Genomic DNA, 17,412 nt, shown 5'->3' with positions numbered 1-17,412 from the left:
ATCTAGTCTATTCAGCCCATTGGGTTTCTCTTTGCTTTTCTCCCAGCATTCCCCTGTAATTAATTCTGTCTGACATGCCTATCAACATCACCCTGATTCTCCTAACACCCCTACCTACACTAGAAGTCTTTCATAGGGGCAAACTAATGAGCAAAGAGCACTGCTTTTGGATGATCATAGGTTAAGGGTGAAAGGTGAACTATTTAAAGGGGAGGTTTTTTACTCAGAGGGACGGCGCGAGTGTGGAACGAGCTGCCAACGGAAGTGGTCAATGCGGGTTCGATTTCAACATTTAAGAGAAATTTGGGTAGGTATCTGGATGGGAAGGGTATGGAGGTCTGTGGTCCAGGTGCAGATTGATGGGACTAGGCAGAATGACAATCTGGTATGGACTAGATGGGCCAAAGGGCCTGTTTCTGTGCTGCAGTGCGCTATGACTCCATGTGGAGGAGGCCAGAGTACCAGAGGAAAAAGTTAACAGGAAACTTGTGAAAACTCCACACAGACAGCAGCTGAAGACAGGACACATCTGGATCACTGAAGCAGAGCCATCAGCACAGTCTCTGAGACACTGTAACTGTGAGTCAGAATTCCCAGTTACTGGTGAGAAAATTCAATAGCAGGGAATGAACTGTTAATGGATTCAGTTTTAAATCACACTCACACCTGCACTTTGCAAGCTGGAATTAAAGAATCCTCTATTGAATCATTTCTGACTGACCTGAAAGAAATTCTTTTCATAGTTAAAGCCAAATTGATTCATGGCTTCTGAGCTGGAGACGACCTTGGTGTGAACTTTATTTAATTATTCCACCTAAAGCTTGCTGTGGAGCCAAGATATTCTAGGTAACTCAAAATTAATCACCAGTAAAATAGCTCTAGGTGCTTGCTATTGTCTCCAATGTTGTCATATGCAATTTGTGAGAGTTTAATAACAGTTTTATAATGTACACATATTATTGAGGTTTAATGTCATCTGTGGAGCCTGGCCTATGCATACTTAGATAAATCAGCTTAGTTATAACAATATAATGCCATGCTCTTTACCCCAGGGTAGGGGAATCCAAAACTGGGGTGAAATGGGAAAGGTTGACAAAGGTCCTGAGTGTTAACTTCAGCACACAAAGAACAGTGAAACACGAGGACTGATCTGCTGGAGGAAATATTTGAGATGTATCTGTAGTAAAATTGTAAAGTTCAAAAGTAATCTTATTCTCAAAGTACATGTACATTCCTGATATTCATTGTCTTGTGGGTGTACTCAATAAATCCATAGAATAATGACCATAACATAATCAATGAAAGACTGTGCCAACTTGGTTGTTCCACCAGTGTGCAAAAGACAACTAATTGTGCCAATGCAAAAGGAAATAAATAATAATAATAATAAATAAATAAGCAATAAAGGGAACATGAGATGAAGAGTCCTTGAAAGTGAGACCATGGGTCCAGTGAAGTTATCCCCTTTGGTTCAAGAGCCTGATGGTTGAGGGGTAGTAATTGTTCCTGAACCTGGTGGTGTGAGTCCTGAGGCACCTGTACCTTCTTCCTGATTACAACAGCGAGAACAAAACATGTCCTGGGTGATGGTTAATGGACTGGGCTGAATCCACTACTTTTTGTAGGATATTCCATTCAAGGGCTTTGGTGTTTCCACACCGGGCTGTGTTGCAGCCAGTCAATAGATTCTCCATTACACATCTGTAGAAGTTTGTCAAGGTTTTAAATGTCATGCTGAATCTTTGAAAACGCCTAAGGAAATAGAGGCACTGCCTTGCTTTTTCCATAATTGCATTTACATGTTGGGTCTGGGACAGTTCCTCCTAAATATTAACACTGAGGAACCTGAAGTAGCTGACCCTCTTTACCTCTGATCCTCTGATGAGGACCTGTGGTTTCCTTCTCTTGAAGTCAATAATCAGCTCTTGCTGACATTGAGTAAGAGGTGGTTGTACAACTCAGCCATATTTTCAGTCTTCCTCCCATAAGCTGATTCATCACCACCTTTGATTCTGCCTACGACAATGGTGTTGTCAGGAAATTTGAAGATGGCATTGGAGCTGTGCTTAGCCTCATGGTCATAAATGTAAAGTGAGTAAAGCAAGTGTTAAGCACACGGCCTTGTGGTAGCCCTGTGCTGATGGAGATTGTGGAGGAGATGAGATGATAGTATTATTCCAGAAGCAATTAGATAAGTACATAGAGAGGTGGGGCTAAACTCAGGAGATTGGGACAAGCTGGGTGGGTGTGCTTAATATGGACTCATTGGGCCAAAGGGCCTGTATCTGTGCTGTATTGCTCTGTGACTCTAGTAAGAAATTTAAGAGCTTTTGGGCCCACAAAATATGTATTTACAATGTAAGTACCTCCCACAAAATCCAGATGTAGCCACGTTTTATAGTATTACTGTTACTTCCAAGTTATACATACCAATGGTGACTGGAAGCTGGAATGCACAACCTTGTATGGGTGATAGAGGCGGGTACCTTCACTGGACTTAAGCATCTGAAAGTACTCTTGACAGAGAAAGCTGCAAACAAATTCTGGTCATTGGGAATAGATCGGAAAGGAATCATCATTCATGGATATGACGGGCTGACTCTGATTTTCAATGTGGAGCTTTGGTTGGAGATGGTCTTTGGTAGAATGTTTTTTTAAAACTATAGATTTGTACTATTTGCTTTTAAATGCAGATTAAAGCGAAAATGTTGCCTAATAACTTTATCACACCTCTCCAGAAATATCATGCATTCTTCCACTAAAAACTAAATTTTCCACATTAGTAGCATCTGCTTTCGAAACTTCATTCAGGGCCATGTTGTTACAAGCCTGTCTTTCATGTCGCTGGTCTGTATAAATGTGTAGAACGCCCACCCTGCTGGGCTCACAGGAATACAAATTTCTTTATAAAATCTTAAGCAAATAGACTAAAGAAACCTTTAAAAGCATTTGATTTGCTTTTGTAAATGTAATGGTGAATTATGGACGCAGAAACAAAATGTAATCAGTTCATATTTTGCTTAAGATATTTTTACTTATTAAAGGCCAGGTTTACAGCTGTACAGAGACAAGCAAATTAACAGTCCTCACAACTGAGAATATGTATTTACATATATAAAATAGTAAAGTAAGTCATTATTTTAGGCAGTAAAATTCAAACAAGGTCCATTTTTGTGACTGTAAGCCACTGCTGTGTATTCAGTTGGCAATAAATTTCCAATGCTGCATGTGAGCATTGCCTACTGGAAATAGAGCCTCCATTCATGAAAATATTGTCACAAATATGCATTTGTTTTCTGCTGCCTAAAATCTTCTTAACTTCATTGTGCCTCTTATATTCAGCATGGAATTTTTAAACAATGACTCTGACTAATTCAAATTGTGAATGAAGTCTTCTAAATTTATATTCCATTAATCTCAAAAGAACTGAACTACAGGACCAGAAGACAATGTGTGTTTCTACTACTCTGTGTGTTTAATAGAGCAACCCAGGATGAGTTTCTTTGTGTGTTTTATTTTGTATAAATTAACCACATTATATTGTTTTCCTTTGTTTGTTCTCAAAACTTTGAAGTTTTTATTAATGACAGAAAACCCTTTGAAATTGGACGGCAATGGAAAAAGTAACAGGATCACAATGCATGGGTAAATCCTTGCTTGTTTGAACCAGTGCAATCATTATTTGGAGGGTGAATGGTGTTGGACAGCATAATTGTGGATTAACTAAGATGAGAACCAGTCTTCTGGAAATAAAACGCTGACACAATTTAACTTCCGACTGAAACTTTGTGGCTAGTAAAACCAGCTGTTGTGTGAAGGACCTCAGACTGCACATGTGGAAGTGCTCCAGCGGGTTGGGTTGCCTATTGGATACAGTCAATGTTCCACAACCACACGGGAGGCCAGTGGGGACAACAGCCTTGTACAAGATGATCTTAGTGGACATCTGGATATTGTGCCAGGCTCTGCCTAGCCATGCAAATATTGGCGTTGATTCCTTTATCCAAGGGACCATCACAGGATGTATTTAAATCCCTTTGTTACCCACAGTGTTGTGCCTTTGACAGTGATGGAAGTCAGCACAGGAGCAGAATGAAATAAGGTCTCTGTTTTGACCAGACTGATGGTGAGGCCAAATAGATATCAGGCTTCTGCGAACTAGTCAGTGACCAGTTGCAGATCAGACTCCATGTGGGTTGCAAGAATGCAGTCATCAGCACAGAGTGCTTCGAGGATGACTCTTTTAACCATCTCAGATTTGGATTTTAGATGACAGATCAATGATCCATCAAATCAGTACTGTAAGTACACCCCGCATTTAAAGTCCCTGACCATGTGGTTGAGTATGCAAGTGAAGCAGGGGTTGAACAGCATGAGGGGCCAGTACACATTCTTGCCTCACGGCATTTGGGATATTAAACGTCTCTGAGGCATCCCCATTTGAGAGGACAAGGCCAATCATAGCATCATGAAAGAGGCGAGTAGGGTCAACAATCCCAACTTTGTCAAGATTGTCCAGAGCGCTTCTCTGTTAATCATGTCACAGGCCTTGGTTAAATCTATGAAGACAATGTACGGATCCAGATTTTGCTCGATACATTTTTCTTGAACCTGGTGAAACCTGCTCTATGTCTCGGGCAGGTTCTTCTCCGACATGGTGGCGAGTAAGCCGCTGAGAATGACACGGGCTAGGAACCTGCCGGTGAATGACAGCAGCAAGGTGTTGCAGTAGTCACCGCAGTCAGCTTCGCTGCCTTTGTTCTTGAAAAGAGGTGCCATCAACATGTCTCTGAATTCACTGGGCACGCCTTCATCTTCCCAGATGTTCATCAGAATTTCACAGAAGGTCCTTCATGCAACTGGACCCATTGACTTGTAGATCTCAGCAGGGATTCCATCTTCTCAGTGTCTTTTCCAGAATGTAAGCAAGCAATGGCTTGTTTGACCTCAACTACTGTAGGAGGGAGGTTGGGCCTGTCAGCCGTGGATTTCTGGGGGATCTAACTGAGTGCAGCCTGGTTTATAGTGGAGGGCTTGTTGAACACGTTGCTGAAGTGCTCTCTCTACCTGTCATTAATGCTCTTTTTCTCTGTGGGCAGGACTGTGCCATCTGCTGAGAGACGGGGTTTGGTGCGTGGCTTGTGCAGTCCTTAGTTTTTGAGTGTATTTGTTGACATACCAAATCTCTTCCAACTCCTAATGAAGTACAGTCACAGTTTTGCCTTCTTTATAACTGCATCAATATGTTGGGACCAGGTTAGGTCCTCAGAGATCTTGACACCCAGGAACTTGAAACTGCTAACTTTCTCCACTTCTGATCCCTCTATGAGGATTGGTGTGTGTTCCTTCGTCTTACCCTTCCTGAAGTCCACAATCAACTCTTTCGTCTTACTGACATTAAGTGCAAGGTTGTTGCTGCGACACCACTCCAGGAGCTGGCATATCTCATTCCTGTTTGCTCTCTCATCACCACCTGAAATTCTACCAACAATGGTTGTATCATCAGCAAATTTATAGATGGCATTTGAGCTATGCCTAGCCACACAATCATGTGTATATACAGAGTAGAGCAGTGGGCTAAGCACACACCCCTGAGGTGCGCCAGTGTTGATTGTCAGCGAGGAGGAGATGTTATCACCAATCCACACAGATTGTGGTCTTCTGGTTAGGAAGTCAAGGATCCAATTGCAGAGGGAGATACAGAGGCCCAGGTTCTGCAACTTCTCAATCAGGGTTGTGGGAATGATGGTATTAAATGCTGAGCTTTTGTCGATGAACAGCATCCTGACATAGGATGTTGTCCAGGTGGTCTAAGGCCATGTGAAGTGCTATTGAGATTGCATCTGCCATTGACCTATTGAGGTGATAGGCAAATTGCAATGGGTCCAGGTCCTTCCTGAGGTAGGAGTTCAGTCTAGTCATGACCAACCTCTCAAAGCATTTCATCACTGTCGATGTGAATGCTACTGGACGATAGTCATTAAGGCAGCTCACACTATTCTTCTTAGGCAGTGGTATAATTGTTGCCTTTCATATTTCCCAGTTACACCATCTGCGTGGCTCAGTTTCAGTCAGACAGACCACCTGTGAGATCTATCATGTTTTCCAACTTTCACTATTTCAATGTTTGAGCAATTATAATGGCTCTGCTGATTTCCTTTGCATATCACCAAGCAACCCAATTTATTAACAGCCAGCATTACTCCAAACTAGCTTCTGATGACCAAAGCCTTGAATGTGATTTTTGTTGCAACTGGAAGCAGTGATGGCAGTCAGTTCAGATATCTCCAGTTTGTTGGAGATTGAGCCAAGACAGCTGCAGTATAAGCTCATAGTGTTGTCATCATGTCTCTGTGTACTGGGGTTGAAAGGGGCCTTGAGGACGAGTAGTCTCCCAAATGATGACTAGGATTACTCCCTCTGGTCCATCTCCTCCTTGCCTTTCTTCCATGGTCCACTGTCCTCACTTATTCGATTCTTTCTTCTTCAACTGTTTACCTCTTCCAAGTATCACCTCCCAGCTTCGTACCTCATCGCCTCTCACCTGATCTCACCAATTACCTGCCAGCTTGTGCTCCTTCTCCTCTCCCCACCTCTTATTTTGGCCCTTGCCCCCTTCCTTTCCAGTCCTGATGAAGGGCCTTGGCCCAAATCGTTGACTGGTTATTCCCTTTCTTTGATGCTGCCTGACTTGGTGAGTTCCTCCAGCACGTTGGGTTTACTCCTCAAAATTTCCAGCATCTGTGGAATCTCTGCAGATTACTAGGATTACAGGGAGCAGCCAATCCTGCCCTACCAGCACCCAATGGCCCGTCCCACATCCAGAAATGGTGGATGAATCTGCTGCTCTTTCTAAGGAAGATAACTTTGCCACTGCTGCTCGCTGGAGCTTTGCCGTTGCGTTAGCAGGCTGTGGTTGAAGATTGCTGCTGCTTCCGCTGACAATGTGTCACTCAAAGTCTGGACTGTGCTGCAGTCTTCCGCGAGACTTTATGCAAAAACTCAGTACTGTGTGGGAGCACCAGGAAAAGGAACACAGAGGACATGCAAGAAGGACTAAACGGTTAACATTTGTGCAAACATTGCTTGGAATGTTGGTTTAGTGCTTCTTTACACTTTGTGATTAGTTTTGGAATACCTTACCCTGAGAAGAGGATGTGACCACCCAACTTTTCTATGCCCCTCATGGTTTTGTAAACCTCTGGATGGCTACTCCTCAGCCTCCAGGGAAATCACCCCCAGCCTGTACAGACTCTCCTTATAATAATTCAAGCCCTTCAGATCCAGCAAAGTACTTGAGAGGGTTGTACCATCTCGAGCTTAGTCACTTCCTTCTTATAATACAGCGACCAGCAACCAGAACTGCACACAACAGAACAACATCTTGAACCACTGCAACATGATGTTCCAATTATTGTACCCATTACTCCATTTTATGAGGATAAATATTCCATAGCCTTCTCTACCACCTTTGGGAATGTGTCAAAGAGGAGCACTGTCTCGTTCAGCTGGTTTAAATGACAATTTAATCTGTTCTGAATGATATTTAAACTTGAATTGGTGTTGCCATTCTCAAGGAACCATGTAGTTGTATCACTTGGTGTCTCTGTTCAACAACAAGCCTAACCACCATTCCTCCTCCCATGGCCCTGATGTTCACTGTGTATGTTCTGCCTTGGTTTAATTTCCCAAATTATATCACTTTACATTTGTGTAAGCTCAGTTCCATTTGCTATTCTTCAAATTCATGCAACACGATTTCCCACCTAGAAACCCATCCTGACTGTCCCTGATCAGTTCTCGACTTTCTATATGCAGTTAGATTCTGTCTCTCATAATTCACCCCTCTCCACCAATAACTTTCCCACTGATGCTGGGCTCACCAACCTCTAGCTCCCTGGTTTGTCCTTGCAACACTGATTAAATAAAGGCCATTTCCCCACCTTCCGGTCTTATGGCAACTCGCTCATGGCAAAAGAAGATCCAGGAATCCCTGCTAAGGATCCTGCACTATCTTGTCATGCTTCCCACAATGTCCTAGGTTAGTGCTCAGGATCTTATTCACCTTTATTCACATCACAGCCGCCAACATTTCCATTTGATGCACCATCAATAACTCTCTCTGAGACGTGAAGTCGAGATATCGGCTTTTATTGACTGGAAGAAAGAACAAGCAGTAGTTGACCACCATACTACATCCTGGAGACTGAGGGCCAGCTCAGGCCTCAATCGCCTTTATACCGGGGTCTGTGGGAGGAGTCACGGTCTGTGGGAGGAGCCACAGGAGCAGTCAGCAAGGGGGGGCATGTCCAGGCAGGTATATGTAGTTCACCACATTCACCCCCCCTTTTGTTTTAAAAGAGAGTCCCCATGGGGCGAATTTCTTACAAGTATATTTACAGGTTAAGTCTATCAGGTGGTCGAATCTGTCACTGTGATCTACGTAGCACCGGCTGTGATTGCACAGGTGCCGGTGGTGATTGCACCGGAGACAGTGGTTGTGCTGGTTCCGGCCTAACTGGAGGTGTCAGCCCACTAGGCGTCAGTGATCCCTCATGAGTGTGCGAGGCGCCTGGTATATGGGCGTACGAGACACCCGGTATAGGAGTGTCGTGAGGAGTCTGTGTAGGGCTCGGTGTGCGCGGTGTCACCTCGCGTACAGGGTTCATAGTTACCGTGGAGTGTTCGGGGTAGTGGTCTGCTGTTCCTGCGGGCGCCAGGTCGCGGACGGAGACCGTGTCCTCCCGCCCATCAGGTAAGACCACGTAAGCATACTGGGGGTTCGCATATAGAAGGTGAACCCTCTCGACCAGCGGGGAGTATTTATTGCTCCTCACATGGCACCTGTGCAATCACAGCCGGTGCTACGTAGATCGCAGCGACAGATTCAACCACCTGATAGACTTAACCTGTAAATATACTTGTAAGAAACTTCGCCCCATGGGGAATCTCTTTTAAAACAAAAGGGGGGGGGGGGTGAATGCGGTGAACTACATATACCTGTCTGGACACGCCCCCTGCTGACTGCTCCTGTGGCTCCTCCCACAGACCCCGGTATAAAGGCGATTGAGGTCTGAGCCGGCCTCATTCTCCAGGATGTAGTATGGTGGTCAACTACTGCTTGTTCTTTCTTCCAGTCAATAAAAGCCGATATCTCGACTTCACGTCTCAGAGAGAGTTATTGGCTTTTATTGACTGGAAGAAAGAACAAGCAGTAGTTGACCACCATACTACATCCTGGAGACTGAGGGCAGGGCTCAGGCCTCAATCACCTTTATACCGGGGTCTGTGGGAGGAGCCACGGTCTGTGGGAGGAGCCACAGGAGCAGTCAGCAGGGGGCGTGTCCAGACAGGTATATGTAGTTCACCACACCGCTTTTGTAAAATCAATACATTCCAGAACCTCACTCTTCCCTAAATTCCCTATCTTTCATGATCGTCTCCAAGACAAATACAGATGCAAAGTATTGATTTTGGACCTCACCCTTCATGGCTCCACACGTAAACAATCACACTGATCCTTAAGTGAACCCGCTCTTTCAATATTAACCCTTTAGCTCTGAATTTACTTACAGAATCTCTTAGGATTCCCCTGTACTTATCTACCAAAGCTATCGCATATACCTTTTTTTGCCTACATCCTAAATCACATATTCTCCTCAAGACATTTGTTAAATCCCACCTGCCTATACCTGACATATTCCTTGCTCTTTTTCTGACTAGAGACTCAATATCGCTCATCAGCTGGGATTTCCTAATCCAGCCCTCCCCCTCACTCCCACAGGAATATGCTGCCCCTGAATGTTCCCTCTCTAAATGTTAAATACCTAATGCCTGCCAGACATCCCTTTAACTGTGAACAGCCTCTCCTAATCAACCTATGCAATCTCCTGTCTAATGCCATCAAAATTAGCTTTACTCCAATGTAGACATTTAACTTGTAGAGTTGTCCTATCTTTTTCCCATAACTGTTTAAAAATTAATAGAATTATGGTCACCAGGCCCAAACCCCCAAAAGCCTTAGCCTCTAGTTCATCCTTATTCCCCTGTAAGAGCTGGAGTGTTGCTCCCTCTCTAGTAGGGCCATCTACATTTTAACATAATTGAGAAACCTTTCCTGGACATACAGAGGCATGCAAAAGGTTGGGCACCCCGGTCAAAATTTCTGTTACTGTGAATAGTTAACTGAGTAGAAGATGAATTGATCTCCAAAAGATCAGTGTATTATTTTTGTTTTGTACAATCTTAGAGTGAAAAAAAGGAAAGGAGCACCATGCGAAAGTTTGGGCACCCCAAGAGATTTGAGCTCTCAGATAACTTTTACCAAGGTCTCAGACCTTAATTAGCTTGTTAGGGCTATGGCTTGTTCACAGTCATCATTAGGAAAGGCCAGGTGATGCAAATTTCAAAGCTTTATAAATACCCTGATTCCTCAAACCTTGTCCCAACAATCAGCAGCCACGGGCTCCTCTAAGCAGCTGCCTAGCACTCTGAAAATTAAAATAAATGATGTCCACAAAGCAGGAGAAGGCTATAAGAAGATAGCAAAGTGTTTTCAGGTAGCTGTTTCCTTAGTTCATAATGTAATTAAGAATTGGCAGTTAACAGGAATGTTGGAGGTCAAGTTGAGGTCTGGAAGACCAAGAAAAGTTTCTGAGAGAACTGCTTGTAGGATTGCTAGAAAGGCAAATCAAAACCCCTATTTGACAGCAAAAGACCTTCAGGAAGATTTAGCAGACTCTGGAGTGGTGGTGCACTGTTCTACTGTGCAGCGACACCTGCACAAATAGTAGATCGATCATGCTTTGGGCTTGTGTTGCAACCAGTGGCACAGGAAATGTTTCACTGGTAGAGGGAAGAATGAATTCAATTAAATACCAGCAAATTCTGGAAGCAAACATCATACTGTTGGTAAAAGAAAGCTGAAGGTGAAAAGAGGATGGTTTTTACAACAAGATAATGATCCTAAACACACCACAAAATCCACAGTGGACTACCTCAAGAGGCGCAAACTGAAGGTTTTACCATGGCCCTTATGGTCCTCTGACCTAAACATCATCGGAAATCTATGGATAGACCTCAAAAGAGCAGCGCATGCAAGACGGCCCAAGAATCTCACAGAACTAGAAGCCTTTTGCAAGGAAGAATGGGTGAAAATCCCCCCAGCAAGAATTGAAAGACTCTTAGCTGGCTACAGAAAGCATTTACAAGCTGTGATACTTGCCAAAGGGGGTGTTACTAAGTACTGACCATGCAGGGTGCCCAAACTTTTACTTCAGGCCCTTTTCCTTTTTTTGTTATTTTGAAACTGTAAAGGATGGAAATAAAAAAGTAATCTTGCTTAAGATATTAAAGAAATATGTCATTTTTAACTTTATGCCTTTTGGAAATCAGGTAATCTTTTACTCGCTTAGCTATTCACAGTAACAGAAATTTTGACCAGGGATGCCCAAATTTTTGCAAGCCACTGTATGTCTGTCCCAGTCTATTGTATTACTAAAATCCTATTACTCCTGCATCTATCTGTGATCTTCCTATATAGTTGCTCCTGTAATTCCTGCCTGTGACTTGGAGGTCTGCAGTTCAATCCTATCAAACTGACCATCCCCTTTCCCCATCCAATGTGAGATCTGGAAAGAGCAAATGGCACTGTAATCCAATTTAACTGCAAATCAACCAGCAATCTGCATGCAACTGGTGATCGCTGTAAACAGGTTAAATTGCTTTAAACACGGTACTCCTGCTCCTATGTGATTGATCCTCTGTGTGAGTTAAACAAATGCCCTGAGATGTACTATTGATGTCCTAGTTGACAGAAATGTTAGATCAGCACTCCACGCTGAGTAATGTCACAACCTCAAGAACTTCCTAATATGGCATCCAAAGCAACGGGCACAACAAATGTGCTTAGGCAGACTTGGAGCCATGAAGGCATCTACAGCATTCAAAATACAGAAGCATGTAGCAGAAAATTTCTGGCAGATTTATAATGCCAACACTTGCTTTGGAAAATTACAACCTGTAGACGACCACCACACACACACACACACACACACACACACACACACACACACACACTCTCACACACACACACACACACACACACACACACACACACACACACACACACACACACACACACACACACACACACACACACACACACACACACACACACAACCCTCTTCACATCCCAGGCAACAGCAGCCTGGTGTTTGTTGTCAGCCTGAGTTGTGTCAAGGTGAGCTAACTCATGAAACTCTCCTTTCTTATCTAAAGAAAGACATTCTAGTCTGAGTAGGTTTTTGTCACTGTAGCACTATGGGTTTCAGAATTTCACATTGACAGTGGGAGGCCTTGTCATGCAGATATTTCAAGTGGTACATTTTTTTTGGGCATGCGCAATGGGATTTCACTCATTTCTATGCCTCATACCCTTTTCCGTTGCCACTTGCTGATCTTCATTTTAAAGAATTATTTTCTAAAAATGCAGAGCTCAGAGTCAGATTTTTATTAATTATTGCTTTCCCATCATGAGTAAAGCCCTCTCCACCACTGAGCATATCCACATGGAATGTTGTCACAGGAAAGCAGCATCCATCATGCTCTCTTCTCACTGCTGCCATCAGGAAGAAGGTACAGGAGCCTCAGGTCTCACACCACCAGATTCAGGAACAGATATTACCCGTCAATCCCCTTGAACCAAAGGGAATAACTTTACTCAACTTTACTTCCTCATTGAAATGTTCCCACAATGTATAGACTCACTTTCAAGGACTCTTCATCTCATGTTCCTGATATTTATTGATTATTATTATTTCTTTCTTTTTGTATTTGCATAGTTTGTTGTCTTTTGCACTCTGGTTGAACGCCCAAGTTGGTGTGGTCTTTCACTGATAATTATCCTACTCTGGATTACTGAGCATGCCTGTAAGAAAATGAATCTCAGAGTTGTATGTGGTGACATGTGTGTACTCTGATAATAAATTTACTTTGAACTTCGAACCATGGACTTTTTTCTGAGCCACAAGAGTTACTTAACCTGGTTGTTAGTTGGTTGATACTATGAGATGACGACAATGTTAAGGCTTGGTTTTGTCAAAAATCTGCTGATATATCCAATCTTTAGCATTATTTTGGTGAAGTATAAATTTACTTTGTACAATTTATTACATGGTAAAAAAATGCAGCATTACCTGCCTGAGGTGATTACAGGTAATAAGATATTTCTATGCCCACATACTTTTTTCCCCATTGCTGCCATCAGGAAGAAGGTAGAGGAGCCTCAGGACTCACAGCACCTGGTTCAGGGACAGCTATTACCCCTCAACCATCAGGCTACTGAACCAAAGGGGACAACTTCACTCATCTTCACTCGCCCCATCACTGAACCGATGAACTCACTTCCAAGGACTCTTCATCGCATGTTCTCGATATCTATTGCTTATTTACTTATTATTATTATTTCTGGTTTTTCTTCCATGGGATTTGCAGTTTGTTGCCCCTTGCACATTGGTTAGTTGTCTGTCCTGTCCGGTGTACTCTTTCATTGATTATATTACGTTTCTTAGATTTACTGAGAATGCCCGCAAGGAAACAAATCTCAAGGTCGGTGATAAATACATACTTTGATAATAAATTTACTCTGAACTTTGACCTTTTGAACTTTTTATATTGCAGGATATCTCCCTGTAACATTCCCCATGGTCAGCTGATGAAAATCATTTTTTTGTATAAACAAGAAGTTCATGGGCATGGGACAAGTTGTCTTTGTAGAGGCAATAGTCAGCCAGAACAAAGATTACATTATAACAATTGGCACAATAAAACCAAATTGAAAACTTTAACTTGGCAGTTTACTATAGCACCTGTTCAAAATGTGAATAACATAACCAAGGATCATAGTAACAGATGATGGATCTGAAGTTCATTGTAATATTCCTAATAATTAAGTAGTCAATTTCCCATGGGTCTGCAGATGGAGAAGGACGAGATGAAAGGGAACTAGAGGGCAGGAGGGAACTGCACAATGAAAATTCACTCCCTTTACTTACTATGCCTTTTGAAATAATTTCTAAATCTTTTTATTTTGAGAGAATAAAATGAGGGTTGAGGATTAGCTGGAGGCTAGGATACAGCTTTTTTGGACTTCCCAAATATATTCAAATGTATTCCCATTACTTTAGAGAAAATAAACTTCCGTAGATAAACGTGGTTACCACCGAAGTTATAGCAATAAAGCCAAGGAATGCCAAGGAAATTCACCCAATAGGTATAAGGTTTTCCCTTTTATTTAATCTTTCCAGCGGTTCTGGACATTTATGTTTTTATCTTAATTGTAATTTGCATAAATAAACATATTCATACTTTTTGTTCCATGGATTTTTTTTAATATTCAGCAGCATATTACCACCTTCAGCAGGATGTAGCTGAAAGGATCCTATTGGGGGAATGTGTTGACCAGGGGAGAATCATGCTGGGGACCAGTCCGAAGTTGGGGGGGAAGTTTGAAAGTGGGAGTTGGAATCACTTAGGAAGACAATTGGGAAATGGATTAAACAAAAGGGTTGGAAAGTATTGGGATCGTTTGGGGCAATAGTCAGAATGGGGTGTCACAGATGGTCAGAGAAGCAATCAGCATGGGTAAAAGGTCAGACTTAGCCGTGGAAATGGTGGCAAGGTTGTGGGGGGGATCGTTTGGTGGAGTCAAATGAGAATGCAAAAGACTATAAAGCCATAAGACCATAAAATATAGGAGCAGAATCTGGCTATTTGGCCCATTGAGTTTGTACTACCATTTCATTGTGGCTATTCTAATTTTCCTCTCAGCCCCAATTTCCTGCCTTCATGCCTTGACTAATCAAGAATCTATCAACCCCTGACTTAAATATACAGAAAGACTTGACCTCCACAGCTGCCTGTGGCAAAGAATTCCACAGATTCACCATTCTCTAGCTAAAGAAAGTCCACCTCATCTCCATTCTAAAAGGACGCCCCTCCATTCTGAGGCTGTGTCCTCTGGTCTTAGACTCTCCACATCCACTCTATCAAGGCCTTTCACCATTTGATAGGTTTCAATGAGGTCACCCCTCATTCTTCTGAATTCTTGTGAATACAGGCCCAGAGCCATCAAATACTCTTCATATGATAAGCCATTCAATCCTGGAATCATGTTCATGAACCTCTCTTTGAACCCTCTCAGAAAGGGTTCTAAGAACAACAGCAGCAGAGGAGAGTGAAGATGTATCGACCTGAAAGAAAATGAATCAAGTTTGAATCCCTTTTTTGTCAACGGCAGCTGCAGAGTGGGTTTGTGCATGCCAGTTAACATGGGAAGTTTGTTTAACTTTAACATGGATGCATAATTATGAAGCAATTGATGGTAGCTCTAATAGCTTTTATAGAACATCAGATTATTTATCTTAGCCCTAACTTGCAACACATAACAGAATCAGATTTAATTTCCCCAGCATTTGTGGTGAAATTTGTTAACTTTATGGCAGGAGTACAATGAAGTACATGATAAATAAATGCAGAGAAAAAAGACTGAGTTACATTAAGTATATATAAGTCTATTAAATAGTTAATGTATGTAGTGCAGAACAACAGAAATAATAATGAGGTAGTGTTCATGGGCTCAATGTCCATTTAAAAATCAGATGGCAGAGGGGAAAAAGTTGTTCCTGAATCACTGAGTGTGTGCCTTCTGGCTTCTGTACCTCCTTCACTACAGTAACAGGGTAAAGAGGGCATGTCCTGGGTGGTGGGGGTCCTTAATGATGGACTCCGCCTTCCTAAAGTATTGCTCCTTGAAGATGTCTTGGACACTACAGAAGATGGTACCCATAATAGGGCTGGCTAATTTTACAAATTTCTGCAACTTATTTTGATCTTATGCAGTAATACCCCACAGCCCCCGCCCCTCAATACCAGACAGAGACGCAGCCAGTCAGAATGCTCTCCACGGTACATTTGTAGAAAGGTTTGAGTGTTTTAGTTGACAAACCAAATCTCCTCAAACTCCTAATGAAATATAACTGCAGTCTTGCTTTCCTTACAGCTGCATCAATACGTTACGTCCAGGTTAGTTCCTCAGAGATATTGACACCGAGGAACTTGAAATAGACCACTCTCTCCACTTCTGATCCCACTCTGAGGACTGGTTTGTGTTCCCTCGTCTTACCCTTCCTGCAGTTCACAATCAGTTCTTCAGTCTTGCTGACGTTTACTGCAAGGTTGTTACTGCGACACCACTCAACTAACTGGTATATCTCGCTCCTGTACGCCCTTTTGTCGCCATCTGAAATTCTTTGAGCATAAAGGTATTTATAAGGGGAAGGAGAGTACTTTACCCTCTTGCAGAACCTTGGGAGTGCTAGACATTCCAAAGAAAATTACCAAAAATCTCTGAAATAAGTTTATCAAGTTCACAAACTAATGAAGATCAGTATCCATTTAAAGTTTGTTTCTGTAGCATCATCTTGTCTGCCGAAACAATAAACTCCTGTTTGATATTAAAATCCAGAGAATCAGATGTTTTCATGCACACATTTAGTAAACTGGTTCTTGTTCGGATGGAGGGTCTTAATTTTGAAGTTTGAAGGCAATGCAGAGTTTCTTTCACAACCATCTAGGGACCCATTTAATAGTGGCTCTGGTTAATACACAAATCATACCTTTCCAAGTAAATTAATAATTTATTGAGCATTACTACAGCTTTTCTTGAATGAACTATTCCTACTGAAGTCAAAGTAGTGACATAATTTTTTTAAAGATGGAACTGTGGCATAATACAAGTCAGCCACTTACAATGCGAAGAAGGGATTCTTAATGTTAAACAAAGCAGTAAATGATTAATAAATTTAACTATTGTATTGATCAGCACCTGTAAATTATTTCTATTTACCTTAAAAGACTAGATTATCTTTAACAGACCTATTCTGTTATTTTTATTTTTAGTAAGCGTAAACGTCGATAATCTTACCGCAAATCTCTTTATATAGTCGGAGACGCTAAATCCTCCAGTAGTAAGACGGACAGATCTGCACAACTGTGAGTCTTTATACAGCATTTCCATTATCCCTTTTTTATTTATAAATCTCTGTAGAACAAATAGTGAGCTACAATAAAGACTATCCCTGTGAGGACACACAATGGGTGTTTACTTGATAGGCAGTAATGTGATGTGCCAAGTATTTCATCTTATCAGCCACTTCTTATGGCATTTCAAAAATGCTGCTTTAATATTGACAGGGTAAAGTGCGACAGCTCATATCTACAGCTCTGATATTTCCTTCCTGCGAGACTGATGGGGCTTCCTTTTTGCCATCAGAAAACACCTTGCAAAATGCAAACACAAATAGTAGGGTTAATTTGTGGTCTTTACACATGACATTTAAAGAATTCTCTCTT

The 17,412-nt window shown here is 42.1% G+C and overlaps 1 protein-coding gene across 1 annotated transcript in view; it reads right to left on the bottom strand.

Moving 5' to 3' along the window:
- mylk3 (myosin light chain kinase 3) overlaps positions 1–17,139 on the bottom strand; it is an 84,780-nt gene extending 67,641 nt beyond the window's left edge. The window contains exon 1 of the mRNA XM_073070085.1: positions 16,985–17,139. Within this exon, the coding sequence (XP_072926186.1) occupies positions 16,985–17,077 (93 nt within the window). The 5' untranslated portion in view covers positions 17,078–17,139. The remainder of the gene's footprint in view (positions 1–16,984) is intronic.
- Between the last annotated feature and the right edge of the window lie 273 nt (positions 17,140–17,412).

This window comes from Hemitrygon akajei, chromosome 17 (genome assembly GCF_048418815.1).
Source record: "Hemitrygon akajei chromosome 17, sHemAka1.3, whole genome shotgun sequence".
Taxonomy (NCBI): Eukaryota; Metazoa; Chordata; class Chondrichthyes; order Myliobatiformes; family Dasyatidae; genus Hemitrygon; species Hemitrygon akajei.
Note: the sequence above shows the minus strand (reverse complement) of the source record. Positions and strands in the feature narration are given on the sequence as shown.